The 20,581-nt window shown below is 32.0% G+C and overlaps 1 protein-coding gene across 1 annotated transcript in view; it reads right to left on the reverse strand.

Moving 5' to 3' along the window:
- The window catches only part of LOC147072771 (lachesin-like), a 197,311-nt gene that overhangs the window by 20,936 nt on the left and 155,794 nt on the right, over positions 1–20,581 (reverse strand). Inside the window, exons 4-5 of the mRNA XM_085945705.1 lie at positions 9,122–9,292; positions 366–494 (exon numbers count right to left, since the gene is read on the reverse strand). Coding sequence (XP_085801831.1) covers positions 366–494; positions 9,122–9,292 — 300 coding nt within the window. The remainder of the gene's footprint in view (positions 1–365; positions 495–9,121; positions 9,293–20,581) is intronic.

Raw genomic sequence — 20,581 nt, forward strand, 5'->3', positions numbered from 1 at the left:
CTATATTTAAAAAATAAACATAACAGACAATAATAAGTAATTCATATTATTAAGATGTAATATTTCCATATTTTATAATTTTTTTTTTATTTGTAAGTTTATAAGATATTTGTAAGACTTTAAATAAAATGTAATTTATTAAGAAAATGTTTTTCATTGATAGCTTCGTATTTTTTCGCTAAGTGTCTCTAGTTATAGTAGATGGAGTGGAGTATTCACCTTAATTGCATTTGATTTAAATTTTAAAACAGTATAGACCAGGAATGCTTATTATTTCAACTTAACTTTCGTATATTTTTAGGCTGTGTTTGATAGAGAAGGTTTTCTTCAACGCATTTAATAAATTGACAGAAAAATTTACTTACATATTACATGCACCATGATCCGTTTGCTGACAGAAGGCGGTACATCATTAGTCGCTATGCAGAGGTACGCGCCCATCTGGTGCCTCTCTAAGTTGGTGAGGTGCAAAGTTTCTCCGCCGAACACGTCAACTGAGGGAAAACAAATTTAATCAAGTCACTCTCGAGCACCCAAGGTAAGATTGCACCATATTCGCGTCAAGTAATTTGCAGGCATATAAATTCAGTTAAGTTTTTTTTACAGTCGAGTGTATTATCAAAATTAGGGGTTGATCCGCTGCTGTTATAAGTTATCACCAGTTCACTATATTCAGTTCATTCATTCACTCGTATGGCGAAAAAGCAGTGGTAGCATACAAAATAAAAATAATATATTGTCCAGCAATAAATAGGTACAGTAAGATTTCAATATACAGGCGCACACGAAAAAAATGGTTTGGCGAGGGAGAATAAATGTTCCATTTTCAAAAATATCCATATTTATTTTTATTGATTTTTAAGGCTTTGCAAGCCAAGTACTTCCACATTTACCCCGCCTAGTACAAGCTTATCATCGCTCCAACCGCACTTTTCCGGGTACAATATCTATACCCAGATATTCCATACGATGGTCTAGCGATAAACACTCGGCCTGCAGGTATAACTAATGGTGTTCACCTACGAACTATTGTAAGCTGTCCAGAAGTGATTATCGAATGTGAATTGTTTAACGGTCGTAATAAATTAGTAGGATAGTTAGTGCCCCATTGGAGTACCACGGGTCTTTCAGTAGCCACAGGTCGAGTTGGGTATTTTCCGACAAAATCTCAATCTCGAGATTCGGGATTTCCAGAAAAGAATTCTTGAGAAATCCGGATATTTCAAAAAAACTCTTAAAAATCCTAAAATCTGTGTAAAAACAGACAATTCAAAAAAAAAATGGTTTTTTTTATTTATGTAAGAAGACAAAAAATAGAAGTAGGTAAACAAAAATAATTTAAAACATCACTTATTAAAATAGAATTTCAAAAAACACAGACTGTCAATCGCTGCGCCTGACAATCGCGTATGCTTTTGAGACACAAAATTCCCTGATGATGCAAAAATTGCGATCATTTTGATTCGACGTTGGCTTAATTGTATTAAATGCCCCGATCAGTTCTTGAATTTTGTGTTTTCTGTCCACTTTTTCCATGTAGAAAATCTTTTTTACAATTATTATTTGATAGTAAAGAAATCTCGAATCCCGAGAAAAGATTCTCGAGATCCGGGATTTCCCGAAATGCTAAAAATTTCCATTCTCGAGATTCGGGATGGAACTCTAGCCACAGGGGTGTCGTATAATGATGAGAAGAGTATGATCAATCCGTTGAGAAGGCTGTTCGACAGTTAAATCATCCATCAGTAAAGGGGTCCTGACGAAGACTAAGAAGAAGTAATGTTCTGATTTATCTAAATTTGATAATTTTTATTTGGTTTAGATTTTTCCAGGGATTAAGTAAGTTTTTACTGCAGTTATTTATGTTATAAGTATTCACATTGGGAATATCCGCAGCGTTGAGGTCTACGATGTATTTGCAGGGGATTTTTTGTGATTCTGTTAACATATACCTGGCGAAATGCATATTTTTCAGTAATATTGAATTTACGTACCTATGGCATATGCAATTTTTCTGATTGTTAATTTAAATATTCAGAATACTTAATGACGTTTTGGTATATTTTCTGCCTATCTTTGAATAAATTTACATTCCAAGATCGGCTATGTCATTAATACTTGCATATTCTCCGTTATTGGAGTAAATAAAATAAAACATTGTAGAAATATTGCAAAAAATAAAATAGAATAACCACGTAAGTAAATTAATACTATCGATTGAGGACATTACATAACTACATAAATGTTTCTTTTCCACCAATAAATAACATTGAACAAATAAATACAATGCATAAATTGTTGACGCGGTCTGTCCTTGTCACAGGCAGATAACAGAACTACTAACTGCCTTCTAGATTAGTATTAGAATGTGAATATTTTGATAACGGTGGTTACAAGCATTTCATAATTAATAAAATACCATTCCACAAATCTTATTGTCAGGGTTTATATTAGTATTATTAATTTATATCTAAGTACATTAAATAATTTATTGAATTGACTGTTTGAGTGAATCTAAAATTTTGTTGAAACTTAGTGAATAAGGGCATGTTTACACGGACTTAATTCTAAGTATTAGAAGTTGCTACTTATACTAATACTAACACGTGTAAAACAAGTTGAATTTTAATGATTATTAGTTATTATTACTAATTCGGCCTGTTTACACGTGTCCGAGTAGCGAATAATGATGATTAGTACTCAAGTGGCGAAGGATGGAGGTCGGGTGTCAAGATCCGACATAAATAGTGCACATTAAACTTTGTCAGTCATTCGTATTTGTTTTTATTAAACTAAGACTACAATAATTTACAGATGGTGTTGGTATGTTTTTAAAAATCAATTAAACCATGCCTAAACCGAGCCATAATAACTTTGATATGTTATGGGCGATTCGACAAAATAGTGCACACACTGATTTGTTTTCGTTGAATGTTGTCATGTTGTTGGCTAGATTTAAAAAAAATCAATAAGCCCTAAACCAAACCATAATAGATAAACATATTATTTTATCTATAAAAATCCAAAATTATGTATGGTTTAGTGGCATAATTTTAGATATTTTATAGATTGACGATTATTTTTTACTTTTATCTATTATGGCTTGGTCTCGCAGTGTTTCATTAATTGAACTTTAAATACTTACCAACACCCTCTGTAAATAATTATAATCTTATTTCTTTGAAAACAAATACATAAAACCGACAAAGTTTATTGTGGACTATTTATGCCGGATCTTAACACCCTACCTCCACCTTTCGCCAGTAAAGCCTTAGGAGTGTGAAGTTTTCTACAAAATAATAGGTAATGTAAAATTATCTGTTAATAATTTAATCATTATTATTAATAAACTTGTTAGCTTCGCTTTAAATTAAGGTTTCACCTATAATATAGATATTTTTAACATATTGTCCTTTTATAAAAAAATACCCAACCCCCCATGGAAATCTATGTTCTCTAAGCGAACAAATAGAAATACATACTTATAATATATATATATATATATATATATATACATATATGTGTGTAATTAAAGACTGAAGGTGTCAAAACTGAATGAAAAAATATAAATATTAATTGCTCTTGCACTGTTGTTAACTTATTGTCAAACATTTCAAAAACAATCTAAACTAGATTTCATTATGTCACCTATTATAATATAGGTAGTATCGCATTTTAAACAAGCAGTAGGTAATATGCACATATTCCTACCGACACACTTGAATTATAACACTGTCGGCAGACATGAACGCATCGATAACGTGCATTTTGTGTGTTTATTTGGAAAATGGAAACTATACCTAGTAATAACTACGAATAAATCATGAAATGTGTTGGTACGAATAGTGTCTCAAATTTTTATTCTACTTCATTTCTGCTTGTGCAGTGATATGAGCTTAGCAATGATAATAAATTAGTATATCGGAATTCTAATCATTGCATTTCCTGGCTACTCAATTATATTTACATCACGGCAATAGACCGAGTCAGGATCGATCTGCAGGCCTATGTTATAACTGGTGATATAAAGTCACCCGACGACATGACGTAATTGTGACGTAAGCCAATACACGCTCGAGGCAAGCCGCCCAACACACACTGCTCACCATAAATATTATTATGCTGAAACACCTATTTGTGTATGGGGACAATGAATAACGCCAGTATTTGACTAGCGTTAATTTCTCGAATGCTATTATCACTCCGGTAGTACGTCACAATGATGTCATATGACGTCATATCGACCAGGCAACTCCAACTCGCAAGTTATAACATAAGGCCCCGAGTCGCCGTGTTGATTTTTATCAAGTCGGAAGTGAGTACAGACTTACAAACTTATCTAAAGAATGGGTGGGGGAGCCACTGTCGAAAACTATGCAATCAAGACTCGCAACTGGACAGAATCTGACATTTGAAAGACGATTTCAAAATGGCGTCCATACGGTAGTTCGTAGTTCCATTTTTGACCGTTCTTTAGATAAGTTTTTAGCAGTGTACATGGCAGGGGGAGTATCTCCATACAGCGATCATGACCACTTAAAACATTAGAAATGCTCAATCACCTAGATGGCAGTGCGGTCATACACGAAGATGACAATGACATGCAATGACACAAGGCCAGTTCAATGACCAATCAGAGCTCACCCATGGCCCAACCAATCAACACTAGAGCTGCGAGACCATTTTGTCACTGTCATTCTTTTCAAATTCCATGTCAATTCTACATGATATTTTCAAAACAAAAGCATTCGTGCATTATTTTTCGTGTTGAAATTGGTGTAAATAAAATGAAATATAATATAACGTAATAGTGTCAGATAAATATTGATGATCGACATTTTAAAACCATTTTGATGAAAATGTTTTGCAACTTGACAGCTGATAAAATAAATTAATTGGTAAGTCTACTTTTATTATATTATTTTGTCATACGCTTGTATCTCATTAGAGTTTTTTTGCAGTCGTGGTATCGATATAATGATAGTAAGTATTAGTACCTATTGTAATTTTTACGTTTGAAAATATACAAACGCAAACATAAATCTATAAAAAAATTTATGTTTTAGTAAATTACGTATATTATAAAATGTCTGTATTATATTTGCGCATTCTTACAAATGTGGGAATGGCGACCATTGTAATTTAATTTTTTTACATTACATTTTAAAATTGTTGTTTCAGAATCTATATTAATGATATATTGTCGATCATTTGGTTTTTGACTGCGCAGAATAACACAGAAAGCGATGGAAAGTATAATGAAATCTTCAGGCTACCTACACATAGGAAATTAAAGTCATCAATAATATGACAAGAAGTGCTGACAAATAATTATTACCAATGGTCAGAGTGTATAACGATTATTATTATATAAATTTATGTTGTTATTCATAATATCAATATTATTTTCATTGCAACCAACTGTATCTGCCTTGAAATATCGACTTTTATTTATTTTTACAAGTTCGTTTTTAGAATTCAGAATACTTTTTTGTGTTTTGGGGTTCACATAGTCAAAATTCAGTCTCACGCCAAAGGGGACATTATCTTGTATGGAAGTTATGAATCTATATATATATATTCGTCACCGTTCAGGCAAAAGTCACCAACCCTAAAAACATGTTTTGAGATATCGCAATTTGAAAGTTTGAAAATGCAGGAAAAATCAGATTTTAATGTTTTTAAGGTTTTATCTACATCACATTATTTTCTCATGTCTTCTTAATAATTTATTTAAGGTACTTTTACTTTTTGATGCTAATTAAAACATCTGGAAGGTTTTGAAGGAGGCAAGGTAGCTCAATTATGGTTTGGTGACCTTTGCTTGTTTATTTCGTCATCACTGTACTGCATTTACGAGCAGACAAAAGTCACCATTACGCTATGGTGAGTTTTGTTTGATTTAATTTAGACCAAAGCGATCTTATTATAACAAGCTAAGGTAAACTATTCCTGTTTGGTTATTTTTGTGTATTTAAGACAAGTGTTAGAAGTTTTCAAATGACAAATCAGTAAAACTCACCATCCATAGTATAGTGACTTTTGCTTGTATATTTATAATGAAGGATTTTTTTTATAGAGTCAATAATGTCTATTCATCTATAATGACTTTTGCTTGTTAAGATTTTATCGAAAGTCATTTAGTGGAAAACAAATAATTCGGATTTAAGCAACATTTTACTAACTAATGTACCGTGGTGACTTTTGCATCTTAAAGAATATAATTTTACGCTTCGGGTGACATACTCAACTCAAAACTGTCATTTTCAGGGTTGGTGACTTTTGCCTGAACGGTGACGATATATATAATATATTGTATACCTATATATATTATAAATATAGTCTGTTATCATTCTATGCTCTTAGTCTAGCAGGATTCGAAGTGGGCAGACGTGTAATAAAACTAGCTCCACCTTTGTTCAACAGAACGGGTGGAAGTGTGAAGAAACAAAATGGTGATTCTGACAGTCAACGTTGTACACGAGGTATTGAAATGTATGATCCTTTAAAAACTATATAAGTTTAATGACAAAGACATTCGTTTATGTGATGATTAAGATAGTTGTGATTTAATTATAAAATCTGAAAGCACACGTAATTATGGGTAGCTTATGATTTTCATAAATTGTAAATATTACATGTTTTTTTATTAAGGTCAAATTATTGTGTTTATATATTGAATTTCCAAATATTTATATTGAATATTCTCCTTTTTGACTTGTTATATTATTTCAAATCATTAGGTTTGGTGGCACCCATGCAGAATTATCTTGATGCAGTCCGCCACCACACCACATGATGGTTTCCGCGTTTCCTAGAGAAATATGGAAACTCCTGAGAGGAAAGCCGTATCTGCGCCTGAATGATTTTCATTAGTAAATTGTGGATGTTAGGCCATACTTATTATTATCTGTATGATTGAATAGTCAATAATAATTATTATTTTTTTTACATTTTACAGTATCTTCAACGCCTCCCAATTTCATCCGTCACTGCTACCGCCGTCTTGTATCAATGTATGCGGTATTGCTCGCTTTGGGAAATAGTGGATATAGAGCGGAATGCAGAAACATTTGGCATCACTAAAATTTCCTTAGCAGAAAACACTTCGCAGAAACATTGAAACATGTTGTCTATGGTTCACCTCGTCATAAAGCTTCGTTCGTTTTTCTATTGAAAATAATACCATATTTAAAATTTTTCTTTCCTATAGTTTAGGTAAATTATTTTGTAATTGTTAAACGATGACAAAATTATGACAACTGCAAAAACTATAAATACATAATTAATATTTAATTATAATACTCTCATGTTTCCGTTATCAGTCATTATACGTGATTCCATAGGCACCGCAAGATATTTTGTTTAACATCGTAACACTAGCGTCAAGTGTCATTCTGTCTGGCATCTTGTATTTCTGTGGGCTGGCGTATAAAAAATAAAATAATATTCTGCAAGTACATGCCAAACGAATTAATACTATCAATATCCATATTGAGATAAATTGTTAATTGAATTTGACTGTATGGACTGTTTTATAGACACGCGAGTTTATTTTGACAGCAGCTGTCAGTGGTAAATGGTAATACAGAAAGGGGCGCGTTCATAACAAAAGTAGTCTATGGTTAACGCTTTCGCTGCTGAATAGATAATGAGATTTTAATTGCCCCCTTTAAAATGCACGTTAATTACATCGATCGGCCGCCTGGTGATTACGCACCGTGTGCGTCTTCCGCGTCCAAAGTATTAAGGATTCCTTAACTCTATAGTCAGTATAGTCTATAGTTTAGTCATCCTTTTCGGCAACTTATCCTTAAGATCGAAATATTGGATTCTGCATTCCGCTCATAGATCTTATAAAGTTGCTAAACGTTTGGATAGCCGAAAATAAAATTTAAAACAATTTGTTTTCATATGTAACTTAATTTCACCGAAATACCTCTTACTTACGCAATTTTTACATTACAATCAATTTAAAACTATATAATTTAAATATTATATCCATACCTACCCTTTTTCCTTTTACTTTCTTAAACTAATTTCTTATTAGGATATCTTAACAGTTTTTTTTATACCTAGAACATACCTACCTACTTATGTTTATTCTTACATTTAACAAACAATGAAAAAAATCTTAAAACCTAAAATGATTTTCCGGATCGAATGTTTTTCTGATCAAAATACTACTTTATTATGAAATAATATTATATGGTTTGCAGTAGTTAATATTATTTTACTGCTTAGCAATAAAACTTTGTCGTTGTATTACGATACGAGATTATATCACTAGTGTCTTCGATAAAAATGTACAAATTATTTATAATAAAGTAAATAAGAGGGTACTTAATTAATTACTTGTTTAACGAATTGGAAAATGACTCTGGAAATTATACAAGTTATTATTTATTCGCATAAAAATAGTTGTCATTTATCGAATCAATGATTTAGTCAGAAATAATTATTTTATTTCATGTAATAATTCTGTATCTAAATATTCTGTACTTAGTCAATAAGCATAATATTGACTGCTGAAAGGCATAAATACGCAAGTGTATTGCTAACTTTTCAGTAGAGCAAAAACAAAATATTTATAATCCAACCTGAATAATATATGAAATCATTTGGTGTGTTGTACATTGTACAAGACGAGAAAATCGAAGAATTAATACATTTGCTCAATGTGCTGTTTTGACAGACCGCAAAACTAAATAAAAAAAATTATGAAGTGCGGTAGGTAAAACAATCGAAAAATCTCATTAAAATCACTTATGCGGTTTTGCATTTCAAAACTCAATGTTATGAGCATAATATTATCGTATAAAATTATTTAGGTGCAGGAGCAAACCGTGATAAGACTTAAAACTCTTAAAAGGTTAGATAATTTTTTGAAAGATTTAATTAGGACGAGAAAAAATAATCAAATAGACCGGAGTCGTATTATCACAGATATTTTTCTAGTAGGTATATATAAATCTAAGGTATTTTAAAATATTTGTTCTTATTATTGTCAATAAAAAAAAATTATTTCACCATTTATGAATTGTCCTTCAATGTAGCCGTTCCATTGTATGGCGGCGGATATTGTGGGAAAATAACTTAACGTGATATCATTAATAATCACCTCTTTGAGCATCTCCTGTGCCGTTCGGCAGCAGGATGTGGGATCCATCTTCTCGTCTCCAAAGGATTCTTGGAGTTGGCCTTCCACCAGCTCTGCATACGAGGTCAGTGCTGGCGCCTTCATGTGCGTCTACATCGCTTGACGACTCTCTATCCAGAATATCAGGAGGAACTGGAAATAAAGAAAAAGAGAAGTATTAAGATGTTATTTTTATATAATCAGCTTAATAATAAAACAATTAGGTAATTCGACGTATGTTTTTTTGTGAAAATTTGTGTATATTATTCATTAGTTTATTCTCTATATTATAATACAATCAGCAGATAAGTCAATGCAAATAATTCATGCGTATAAGGTTCTGGAATTAATAATGAACTAAAAGTTTGACGAAAATACTTGGAAGCGAGAAACCAAAATGTCAAAAATGAGTTAGGAGAAGCCTTCATAACAGTAGATAGATACGGTTGATGATAGTTATAAATTATTAAGGCAAAAATAAGCAACCAACCTTACAGTACAGATCTTATTACTATTATTGTGTGACCATTATCACGAAAGTTTGTAATAGTAGGTACCTGCATAAGAGGGTCGGTACTTTAAATTATCAAAGTTCTCGTTTTATTTTTTCTTCACGTACTGTTGACCCACGCGTGGGATTTTCAGGGTCATGCCAGCTTTATGATTTATGCCTGCGATTATTACGGGTCAAGTCCCTAATGTTATACTTACTTTTTATTAAGTTAACCTCTGGGAGCTATACAAAATACCTATGTATTTTTCCCCTTATGTTTGCTAAAATGAGGTACTTTACCATTTTCGCTCCTAACTATTTATCTGGATAGATATTTGTTGCGAATGGTTGTTATTAAATATTGTCTTAATCTATTGAGTCTAAGGATTGCAATATCGGTATTTCAAAACCGGCATTCCAGTACTTATCAATTCCGAAATACCGGTTTTAAAAATCCAAAATACCGGAATTTTTGGCATTAAAAAAGCACACTCGTTTACGTTTTTGAAAATGAATTATTAGTTATGTGCTGCTATAATGCAAATATTCCATTAAATATTATGGGTGATTCCAACAGAGGTGAAAAAATAATAAAACAAATTTCATCAAATAATATATTTATATCTTATTATTATTATTCGAAATAGAAAACATCCGTGACAAAAATGTTCAATTATTCTATAATTATTGATGACTGTACACGCGTTGAATTTAAGAAGCTGTTCCTGCAGCCGGACTTATTTGCACTTGATGAAATTTTGAGATCTTTTGTTAAAATTATCAATATATTCCAATTATTTGTAAAAAACCAGTAGTTCTACAATTATGATCAATACATGTTTTTAAATGTCAACATAATAAATGTAGGTATGTAGGTTTTTGTTGTAAAATAATATTTTTAAAAGATTTTAATAGCTATATTTTTATTGATGAGCGCCTACTTCTGTTTTTTAATGTTTAAGAAATACCGGTATTCAATAAGAAATACCGAAAAACCGGTATTAACATTTTCATTCGGTATTGCAATCCCTAATTGAGTCCTGGGTCTGGATCAAATTCCTAGATGTGTGCTTTGAATCCATGACTATGCCAAAATGATTACTTCTGAACTCGCTAAACTAAATTTTAAACAGACAATAAATTGTAATATAGTAGGTACTGGTAAAATAAACCTTATTAAATCAGCTGAGTTTCCCAACCGGTGTGTCGCGAATGATTAGGAAAGTGTGCCAAAAAATATTGTTACGTCTAGTAAAAATAGAGCGTCAATGTCTCGTTATTCGTTACGTCATTTGGTATGATGACATTGACGACATCTATTTTTTACGCCTTGATAAAACGAATGAACTAAACAAAAACATACTAATATGTGTTGTTTAAAGAAAAAAGCATTTGAATCTAAGCCAATTATTTAGAAATAGGTAATAAGTTAATAACCATTAGCTGGTATTTTGAAAACAATATATACATTTACTAGTAAGACACTTAAAAGTCCGATTGCATTCGAAATCCTATCGCTTTAATATCCTAAAATATTTTAAACTCTGACCTTTAGTAGAAAAGGCAATAAATTCTTTTCACTTTACTACCACGTGTCTATATTAGCAATCTCTTTTGCTGGTGGTAAGGATTTAAAAACGTCAACTTGAAAATTTATTGATCAGGATTTACGAGTATTTCATATAAAGTAATATTGAGTTTAAAAAATGTTATATGCATAGTATTTTTAATTTTTCCGTGATCGAAAATCGTTTGGGAAGCACTAAAAAATAGATACGAATAGTTTTTTTGCTGTGGTTTCGATGGTAATAATGTATAGTAACATATTTATCGACATAAAATAGAACTAACAATCTCAGACGATAAATAAGTACTCGTCACTCAAAATTATCATGATAAATTGTATTACATATAATGATTAGTCGATATCAACCCTTTCAATCAAGCAGTTAATCTCTCAATTGAATAGTCGTTCGAATAGACGTATAACTATTAAATACTAAATTCTCATATGATAACTAAATTAATAGATATTATCTAAATATATACCTACACTATAGAGATATTAAATAAACCTACACCCTCCAATAATGCAATACAGTGTACAGGTGCATACTATCATGTAATATTAAAATCAATAATATGAAACAATAAATAACCATTAAATGTGTATATTAATCGAATATGTATCCATATACAATTAAATATAGTAGTTGAATATTATCAAATTAAAATACCAAACAATTACTACACATAATTATCCCGACTGATAGTGATTAATACAATGAACTCAGAAATAATGGATACTGAAATACCTAACGTGTGTGGAGAAGTAGACAACCAATCTCGAGTATGGAAGAATACGGGATTAACTTAAACACGTGTCAATAATACTTCATACCTCAAATACTAACAACTGCTCTCGGTTTATGCACTGATGCTTATTTAATATTGGTGTATTGAAGGTTGTAACACACACTATTGCACGTCTATAATGCGTGGTTCATTTTCGTAGGACACTCACACATTCAAAACCCTACGTCAAAATGTACTGTATCGGGATATAGCATATCGAAATTCTATTTATTAATATGTTCTGTGGATAAACAACAATCATTAATGTTGATAGCACAATATCTAATTATTATGTAAATCCGTAAATAAATATGCTGGCCTTGATAGACATAAAAAGAATTATGTACTGTATGTAGCTTGTGATGAAAATTTGTTTGATCTATAATCCGTCTTTTAAAATCGTTTATAACTGTTTTAATATCTGTAAAGCAAACTTTTCTCTAGGGAAATATTTATTTTTCGTTTGAGATCGTTATTCCAGTGCTTAATCCGGCGACTCTATCATTAATTTAAACGAAATGTTTGATTACGGCAGTAATAATCAAAAGTTAATGTCCAATCGATTATCGAATAAATTTTTATATTATATTATTATCTCATAGCGGATAAAGGGAAATGGCCACGCTTTGCTACATTAGCGTTTTATTCCAGTATTTTTTTTCGATATCGAAGCGATTACATTACTCTATTAACTTGACTCCATGCTAAGAAACATTGCGTAAAACTTCAACAGAGTAAATTCTAATTTTTGTCCACAAATTTTCCATATTATATTATATTTGCCAATCATTTGCCCAATCCATTGGATCATTCATAAAACAATATGTAATTTTTGTCAGAAGTGAGATTCGAAACAACAAATGCTGATGTGGAGACGGGAGTCAGAGATAAATACTTCATATTATTATAGGTACATAATTTGAAAACACCTCAGAGACATAGCAACTAGAGGATTCCAGCCAATGTGCAATCCAATGGATGCGGGTTCTTGTCCTGCACCGAATCGTATTTTTCTCAATTTTCTTTCTAGTAGGTACTTAGGAAGCTTAATTTGAGAGTTTTCAAATGATGTATGTTTAATAAGAATGTAACATTCTCAAATCTGGTGAATTATTCGTTGATTTTTTTTATTAGAAGGTTATATAAGGTTAGTAGAATTAATTTATTTTTTCGTTAGTTCACATAAAAATGTGTAAATTATCTTGAAATTCATTATTTATATCGAGCTTTGATATAGCCACTTTTGAAAATCTTACCAATGAGAAAGCTAAATAACACATCAATATGAATGTGCTATAGGATTATAACATTAAAAAAATATATATTTAAGTTAATCGTCGGTTTTTACTCTTTTCTTAATAATATTTTGAGATAAGTACGCATTGATAATTTAAAACAGTTTAAAAATGTAAATTAACAGTATATTTCATTTGGTGCCCTTATTATCACTACACTCCCTCTTAAAATGTGTTGGGGATATCAGATTTTTATAGTTTTAAGATGTTTACACATTAAATGACTACAAAATAGAATCTACGTTATTTTTATTATTTTTTATAGAAAGTGACTTGAAACCAGTTTAATATCATTCAAACTATTGGCTTTATACAAATCACTTTTTTATGATTTTTCTGCCCCGCTTTCAAAAACAATGGAGATTTTTTTCAAGCGAATATCCATATATCTTTCATAGTCCAATAATATTGTTGGTAGGTATTAAGTTAAATGAATAGGTAGGTGCCTATCTTTGGAATAAAATTGTCAGAAAGAGAAGCCGACGCGGCGTCAACGGGCCAGAAAAATTCATATTTAGGAAAGCTAAAATTTTACCAAAATTTTGGAAAGAAGGAAGTATGGATATTGTCTTACACCATTATTATTACAAACGAACAGAAAAAAAAGAATATTATGTCTGCTGTTTTTCAATTTTCAATTTTAAATAAAGAAATGTAAAGTAAGGTCGACAGGAAGGAATTATTTGAATATATTATGAAAAATAGAAGTGTGGACGTATCTTATAAAAGGTAATGCCAATCGGGATAGTAAAGTTGATAAAATGAAACGTATATTAAAAAAAAAACCGATTAGATCAGATAATATTATTAAAATCTATCAAAAAATACTTAGTGACATATATGATAAATCGTGTGGTAACTGCCGAAAGTTGGTAAGTCTCGAGATCATGACGGAGGAATTGCAATTTGAAAGTATGACATGCCATATAAAATCGGGCATAATTTGAATTTTTTCTAGCATACATATTTATATATTGACACATAATCCGTTGTTAAGTTTAAATACCTAAATTATCGTCTTGAGCAACCTCACAAAGTTGACCTCCCATCGGGGATTAGGTTGAAACTGGCTTCGGATGGTTATAAACCAGGAAGTTTGCTGTATCGCATACACACAATATTAACATAATGTTTTATTTAAATAGTATAATAAATGTAAAAATGAGCTATAATGTGTGTAAAAAACATTTTTCCTGATCTTTTATGTTTAGAAATCAATGCTCAGACAGTGCCAGGGAATATCAGGGAATTAAATGGCAAATGAGTGCAGTCAAACCTTCTATCTCACAGAGGCGAGTCGTTTTATTTAAATTATCAAAAATTAAAACAGTAGGCATACCTGTCTTGATTTATAAAAATATATAACCCATTTTTCGCATCAAGTTTTTTTATTAGATTCAATACACCATAGTCTGAATAGTACGCAAATATTATATGAGATACAATTTCACAAATATATTATTATGATATTACGTAACTAACATCCAAAAAGATCAGAAAAAAATTGTTAACTAAAATAAAATAAATAAATTGCAATAAGTTCAATTTTATTTTGATTATATTTTTGCGATAATGGATTGATTGGCTAATAGAAATATCCATATTATTATAATTTGAAATAATCAACAATAGAAAAAAACTAGTCTTACAGCTAGCCATGTATGCTTGAAACATACATATTTAAAATATATTGTATTGGTGACTTGTAGGTGTATGAAAATATATGTATCAAAATATATTAGTGTTCACGTAAAAAACAGAGTTTTAAAAATGCTTAAAACACGGCGTATAATATGCATTCTTCTTCTTTTGTGGCAATACAATCCAGAATGGATATATTTTCATCCAAAGCAGGATCTCCGTTCGGCTCTATTTTTCGCTTTTTTTAAAAATCTTTTTTGATTCACCAAATAACCAAATTTCAATAAGATGTCATATCAAGGGGTTAAAATTCTATGATCAGTGATGACAGTGGGGGTAGCAGGTCATTCGATGCATAGGGGCGGCACATTCATAACTATTATTGTATTGTAAATACACATTGTAATACAGATTTTTCGCGCATGCAAAATATCATGAGGAAGCCTCCAAACATGTAAGCGCCATAGACCTCTACGTAGATATCTATCACTGTTTGAGAGTAGGTTTCGCGGAAATTTTATACCTTTAATTCGGTGGTGTGTACGTCAATGTAAGGTTTTTGGTTTATTTTCCTGTTTAAGTGTTTATGTAAGTAGGTACCCAACAATTTTTCAGACAATTAGAAAGTAAAACAAAAGGGGGACGATATAACTCATCGTTCGGTATCAATATATCTAATGGTGTCCAGCTCACCAACGACTTTATAACTTTCATGAGTGTAACGGGTTCTCCAGATTCCATCATCCGAGACGAGATCTGCAAGTTATGTGAAGCGTTGGTGATAAATATGCATCATATTTATTATGAGGCTTTAACTATAAGATTAATTACATCAAAGTTTTACAATTTTTTTCATTATCTCTATCAAGCTTATTTAGGACTGAGCATGCATTATTGACACTGTCACGGAATGGTTCGGGGTCACGACCGGAGTCAGACAGGGTTGTGTCCTTGCACCGTTTCTCTTCATCATTCTCTTTGACTTCATACTACGGAAGTCAATACCACCCGACCGAGGCATACCTGTTACTCCCACGGTGAAGCTATGCGACCTAGAATACGCCGATGACGCTGTCCTATTCGACAACTCAATCGAGGGCATTCAAGAGACAATCGACAGGTTGCATAACAACTCCTCTCGCGTTGGTTTGAAAATTAACGCGAAGAAAACCAATGTCTTGTGTAATAGCACCTGTCCTGATCCAGATTTCCCTCTGATTAGCGACGGACAAAACATCGAGAGCGTCGACAGCTTCAAGTACCTGGGGGTACACATCACGGGAGATGGCATTTTGCAGAAAGAGCTAGCTATCCGAATGGGAATGGCTGGAGCAACATTCAACTCGATGCGAAATGTCTGGGACTCACGATTGTACTCGGTCAAAACCAAATGCCGCCTATTCGACGCTTGAATTCTGACGGTGCTGCTTTACGGTAGCGAATCATGGCACCTTACGAAGGCTCAGAGCAACCGTATACTGAGCTTCGAAAACAGATGTTTGCGACGAATACTGGGTGTGCGGTGGTATGACTTTAGGAGCTACGAGGAGATAAGAGAACGCACCAAGCAGCCTCTCATCACGCTGAAAGTGAAGAGGCGACGTTGGACCTGGCTCAGCCACGTGCTGCGGATGCCAGAAGAGAACTTCAACCTGGCTTCAAGCCGACCGGATTCCGGCGTCCTGGAAGGCCACTAAATTCAATCTACAGAGTGTATACGGCGGAGCTACGGGATGCTGGTTTGACCTGGAACGAAGCAAGAAGACTGGCGAGCGACAGGGATTCTTGGAGGCGCCGCGTGGTGTCCATATGCTCCAGTTAAGAGGCGGATATGGCAAAAGAAGAAGAAGAAGAAGAATGCATTATTTTCTTTTTATAGTAAGAAAAAGCAAATTGAAAATAATGATCTGACACTTATCAAATTATTAAAAAACCATGTTTAAAATTATAAATGGCAGCTGATAAATATGAAACAGACTTTACAATCAATCATTGATTTACTTAATAATATTTAAAAATTAAGGACATCTAACTAGCCTATAAATATATCTACATACGGTGAAGAAATGTTTTGAGAACCACAATTAAGAAAAATATCAAATAGTATTAAAACGGGGTTAACCGACATTGAATGAGTTTGAAGTCTGAATAGTAGGACAATGCTCATCTTACTAACGATGTAAAAAAATCACTAGTGCAAGGTCTCTAGAGTGTGGCCATATCCCTTCATATCTAAAGTGAGTTCAGTTCACTTCATTAAATAATACGTTGCCAACAGTCCGCGACATTTTGCATATATTTGCATAAAATCAGCAAAACGCTACCCTCTATTAAGGCTACGAAGTTTACTTCATGCGCAGTTTGGATCTGTAAGGCATCTCTGCGACAATACTTGATGGAATTCTGCAGTGTGCCTTTTGTGAAGTGAATTTAAAAAAATGTAATATGTTAATCTAAACTACGAGAACATATAACTTAAATATAGATACACTATCAATTTTATTAAACTCTTGAATTAACATGGTAGGTCGACAAAATCAATACATAGGTGAGGTTTAAAAAATATTATCTGAAATATGTTCTTTATAACTAACTGACCGATGCTTTAGAGACCAAAACATGAAAGGTCACGAATTTCTATGAGGTATTCAGCCGTGTATTATTTTGTCACGTGATGCATGGAAAAGATGCGTATTAGAATAGTGACAAGCAATATCAGTCATGTACAACTTGCAAATATTCACGCAAAAACCATCAAAAAATTTGCAAGCATCTGAAATGCTTAAATTTCCGATCCTAATAGGATCATATTATGGGCCTCCACAGAGTGAAGGTTTGTATTAACAGATTTTTTTACGTGAAATGGATATTAGCCACTTGTTCCAAATACAATTGAAAAACAATATGTGTACTTGCCAGACCCAGGATTCGAACCTAACCCGACGTTAGGCCGCGCGGCCATAGCACCCTTCATGGTAAACAGGCTGGATACCTCTTATGTAGATTTTTTGTTGTAAAATCAAATATCGGTGTTCAAATGCCCAGATAATTATGAAATGTCTCATGATCTTCGTCATTTTTCAATCATGCCATACTTAGGGCCGTCAAAAAAGAATCGACAATTTTTTCGATGGTGATAGTGATTTTGCATTTTTTTTAGAAATAAATCACTCTGGGACAAGCATAATTTTATAACAATACTTGTGAATATCGGTAAATCGATACTTTTTTGTTCGATATGATATTTCTAGTCATATTACATCAATTGATAGTAAATAGTTGAAGTAAATATTATTAAATATTTGTGATCGAATATTGAGCGCAACCTTATTTGAAATTCAAAACAGAACTATTCATATTATACATTTTTACAGGAAATTTGTCAACTCGGTATATATAAAAGAAAAAAATGATAAGTTAAGTAAATACACCACTTTTTTTCTTTTGTGGGGGAGAGTACTCAGGAACTGGACATTTTTTCTTTTTTAAGCTCTAACTAAACTACAACTTTACTTTCTTAGTTTAAAAAAAAATAAGATTTAAAAAATGTACAGCGTTTGGATTAACAAAATTTGTATTAATTAAGGCTCTAAGTACCAAAAACAAAAAAACTGTCATTTTTATAGAAAAATGTTCTACATACTAACGCCAATAACTTTAGCTTTGGTCTAAGTGCCTCAAGCAAGTCAAAAAAATACAGCAAAATATTTAAACCTGTCGACGTTGTAAGTCCGTTAGCCTATTTTATTTATAATGGTGTAAATAGCACTACAGTGGTCAACTTCATTCAATATAAAATGGCTGACGATGGTGTGTTGACACTTGCGAGTTCCTAATACCTAAAATTATAGAAGCTGCCGTGATTGCTTCACACTGTAAAACCACATTTTTCGAAAGGTCTGCTTCATGAAATTTTACTGCAATGACTCGGTATTTTGTATCTACAGGCAATACTACTTTTTGGTACTTAGAGCCTTAATTAATACACGTATTCAAATGACTAATACAAATTTTTACCAATGCGAGAAGTGGGTGACTTACGTAAGTAAAAGATAAGGGTGGATGATTAGGATTTTGATTACAGAATAAATTAAATAAAAAGTAAAGTAGTTTTGAAATTTAAGCCCTTGCACGAAATACAACACCATCATATTATATGAGGGGTTTTATTTTTGCATTGCACCAATGTCAACAAAACAATCAATGAAATTCTAGAATTTTTTTTCAGAATTTATCTTTATTCAACATAATATTTACTCATTAAGGTAATCACATGGAAAGTTGAAAATGTTAGTTGGACTTCCACTCAGTCAATTTTTCTTCTATAATTTTGTTAGAATAGATTTCTGAGATTTTTTAATAAGTACTTTTGTGCTTTTACCAAAAAACATAGCATACCTAGATCTAAGTTAAAACCGCTATCAGTATGTTGTTATTATAATTATCATACCCCTTTTGAAACATATTGTATTATTTTCCGGTTTGACGTAAGCTCGTCAAAAAAGGCTTACTTCACAGATACCATTTTCAATATTGTTTGTGATATCATTGCGAGTGTTTTCTTTGTTTTTGTATGCGCAGAGTAGGCTGTGATAATCATACAAATTTAAATGATTCTGGAAGATGTTATTGCCAATTTAAATAAGTACATTAATAGATTTTAAAAATCTACCACCTATTATTATATTTTACTGGTTCGATAATGTACCCCGTAATGATTTCTTTACAAGTCAAGTATACATTCAATGTTAAATAATCATTTTTTATCGAGTCTTCGCCTCTGAAAGTCTGAGTCTTTTTAAACTAATCGCTAAATAATCGCTTATTTAGGGGTCTTCGCCACTGATATAATATGTACGCATACAAATCAAGTGAGGTATATTAGGTTAGAAAAAAATACTTAAACCATACCATACCATACCAACCATAGTATTTTTATTTTGACATAATAATATAAAGCCGAACAGTTCTGAGAACTGTTTATATTTTATTCTTTATAGTTCTATAACTAATGGAACCTATATTCGATTATTCGATCATAGTGTAGTGTCCATAAATAGTTAACCTACAAATTAAAAAAAATAGTTACTTTTAATTTCTGATGAAAATACAAATCCGGACAGGGTTACCAACTCCGGATAATCCAGACTAAATCCGGACGTAGAGCAAGCCTACCTACTGAAAGAAGATACTTTTTGGTAACAGCAGAAAACGAAATGATCACATTAAAAATGCATGCGTTTGTATTAGAAAATGGTATTTGGTAGTAACAGATTACGTAGGTACCTACTATAATATTCATCTCAAAATCAATGAATTGCGTTTGAAAATACTGATAGAATTTGGTTGTTAGTTTTGACAGAAAACTTTGCGTTTACCTTTCGTTTCCATAAATGTTAATAAATATATAATTTTCAATAAAATATGAACCAAAAAGGTTGAGAAGAGAAGACTGCGTGACTGACTGGCGCGCGATCCCATATATTATCCCCATGTCCAAACCATCCATTAGTTGAAGCGAAAAATATATAAGGATATATAATATTAAAGACGCATATTTAAGTATTCAGTGATGGACCGATTTCCTTGAAGAGAAGACTGCGTGGTTGACTAGCGCGCGATTCCACATACTATCCCCATATCCAAGCCATCCATGAG

Source organism: Rhyacophila brunnea, unplaced genomic scaffold, assembly GCF_057557595.1.
Source record: "Rhyacophila brunnea isolate RB1 unplaced genomic scaffold, BYU_Rbru_1.0 scaffold_19, whole genome shotgun sequence".
In the NCBI taxonomy this organism is placed as follows: domain Eukaryota; kingdom Metazoa; phylum Arthropoda; class Insecta; order Trichoptera; family Rhyacophilidae; genus Rhyacophila; species Rhyacophila brunnea.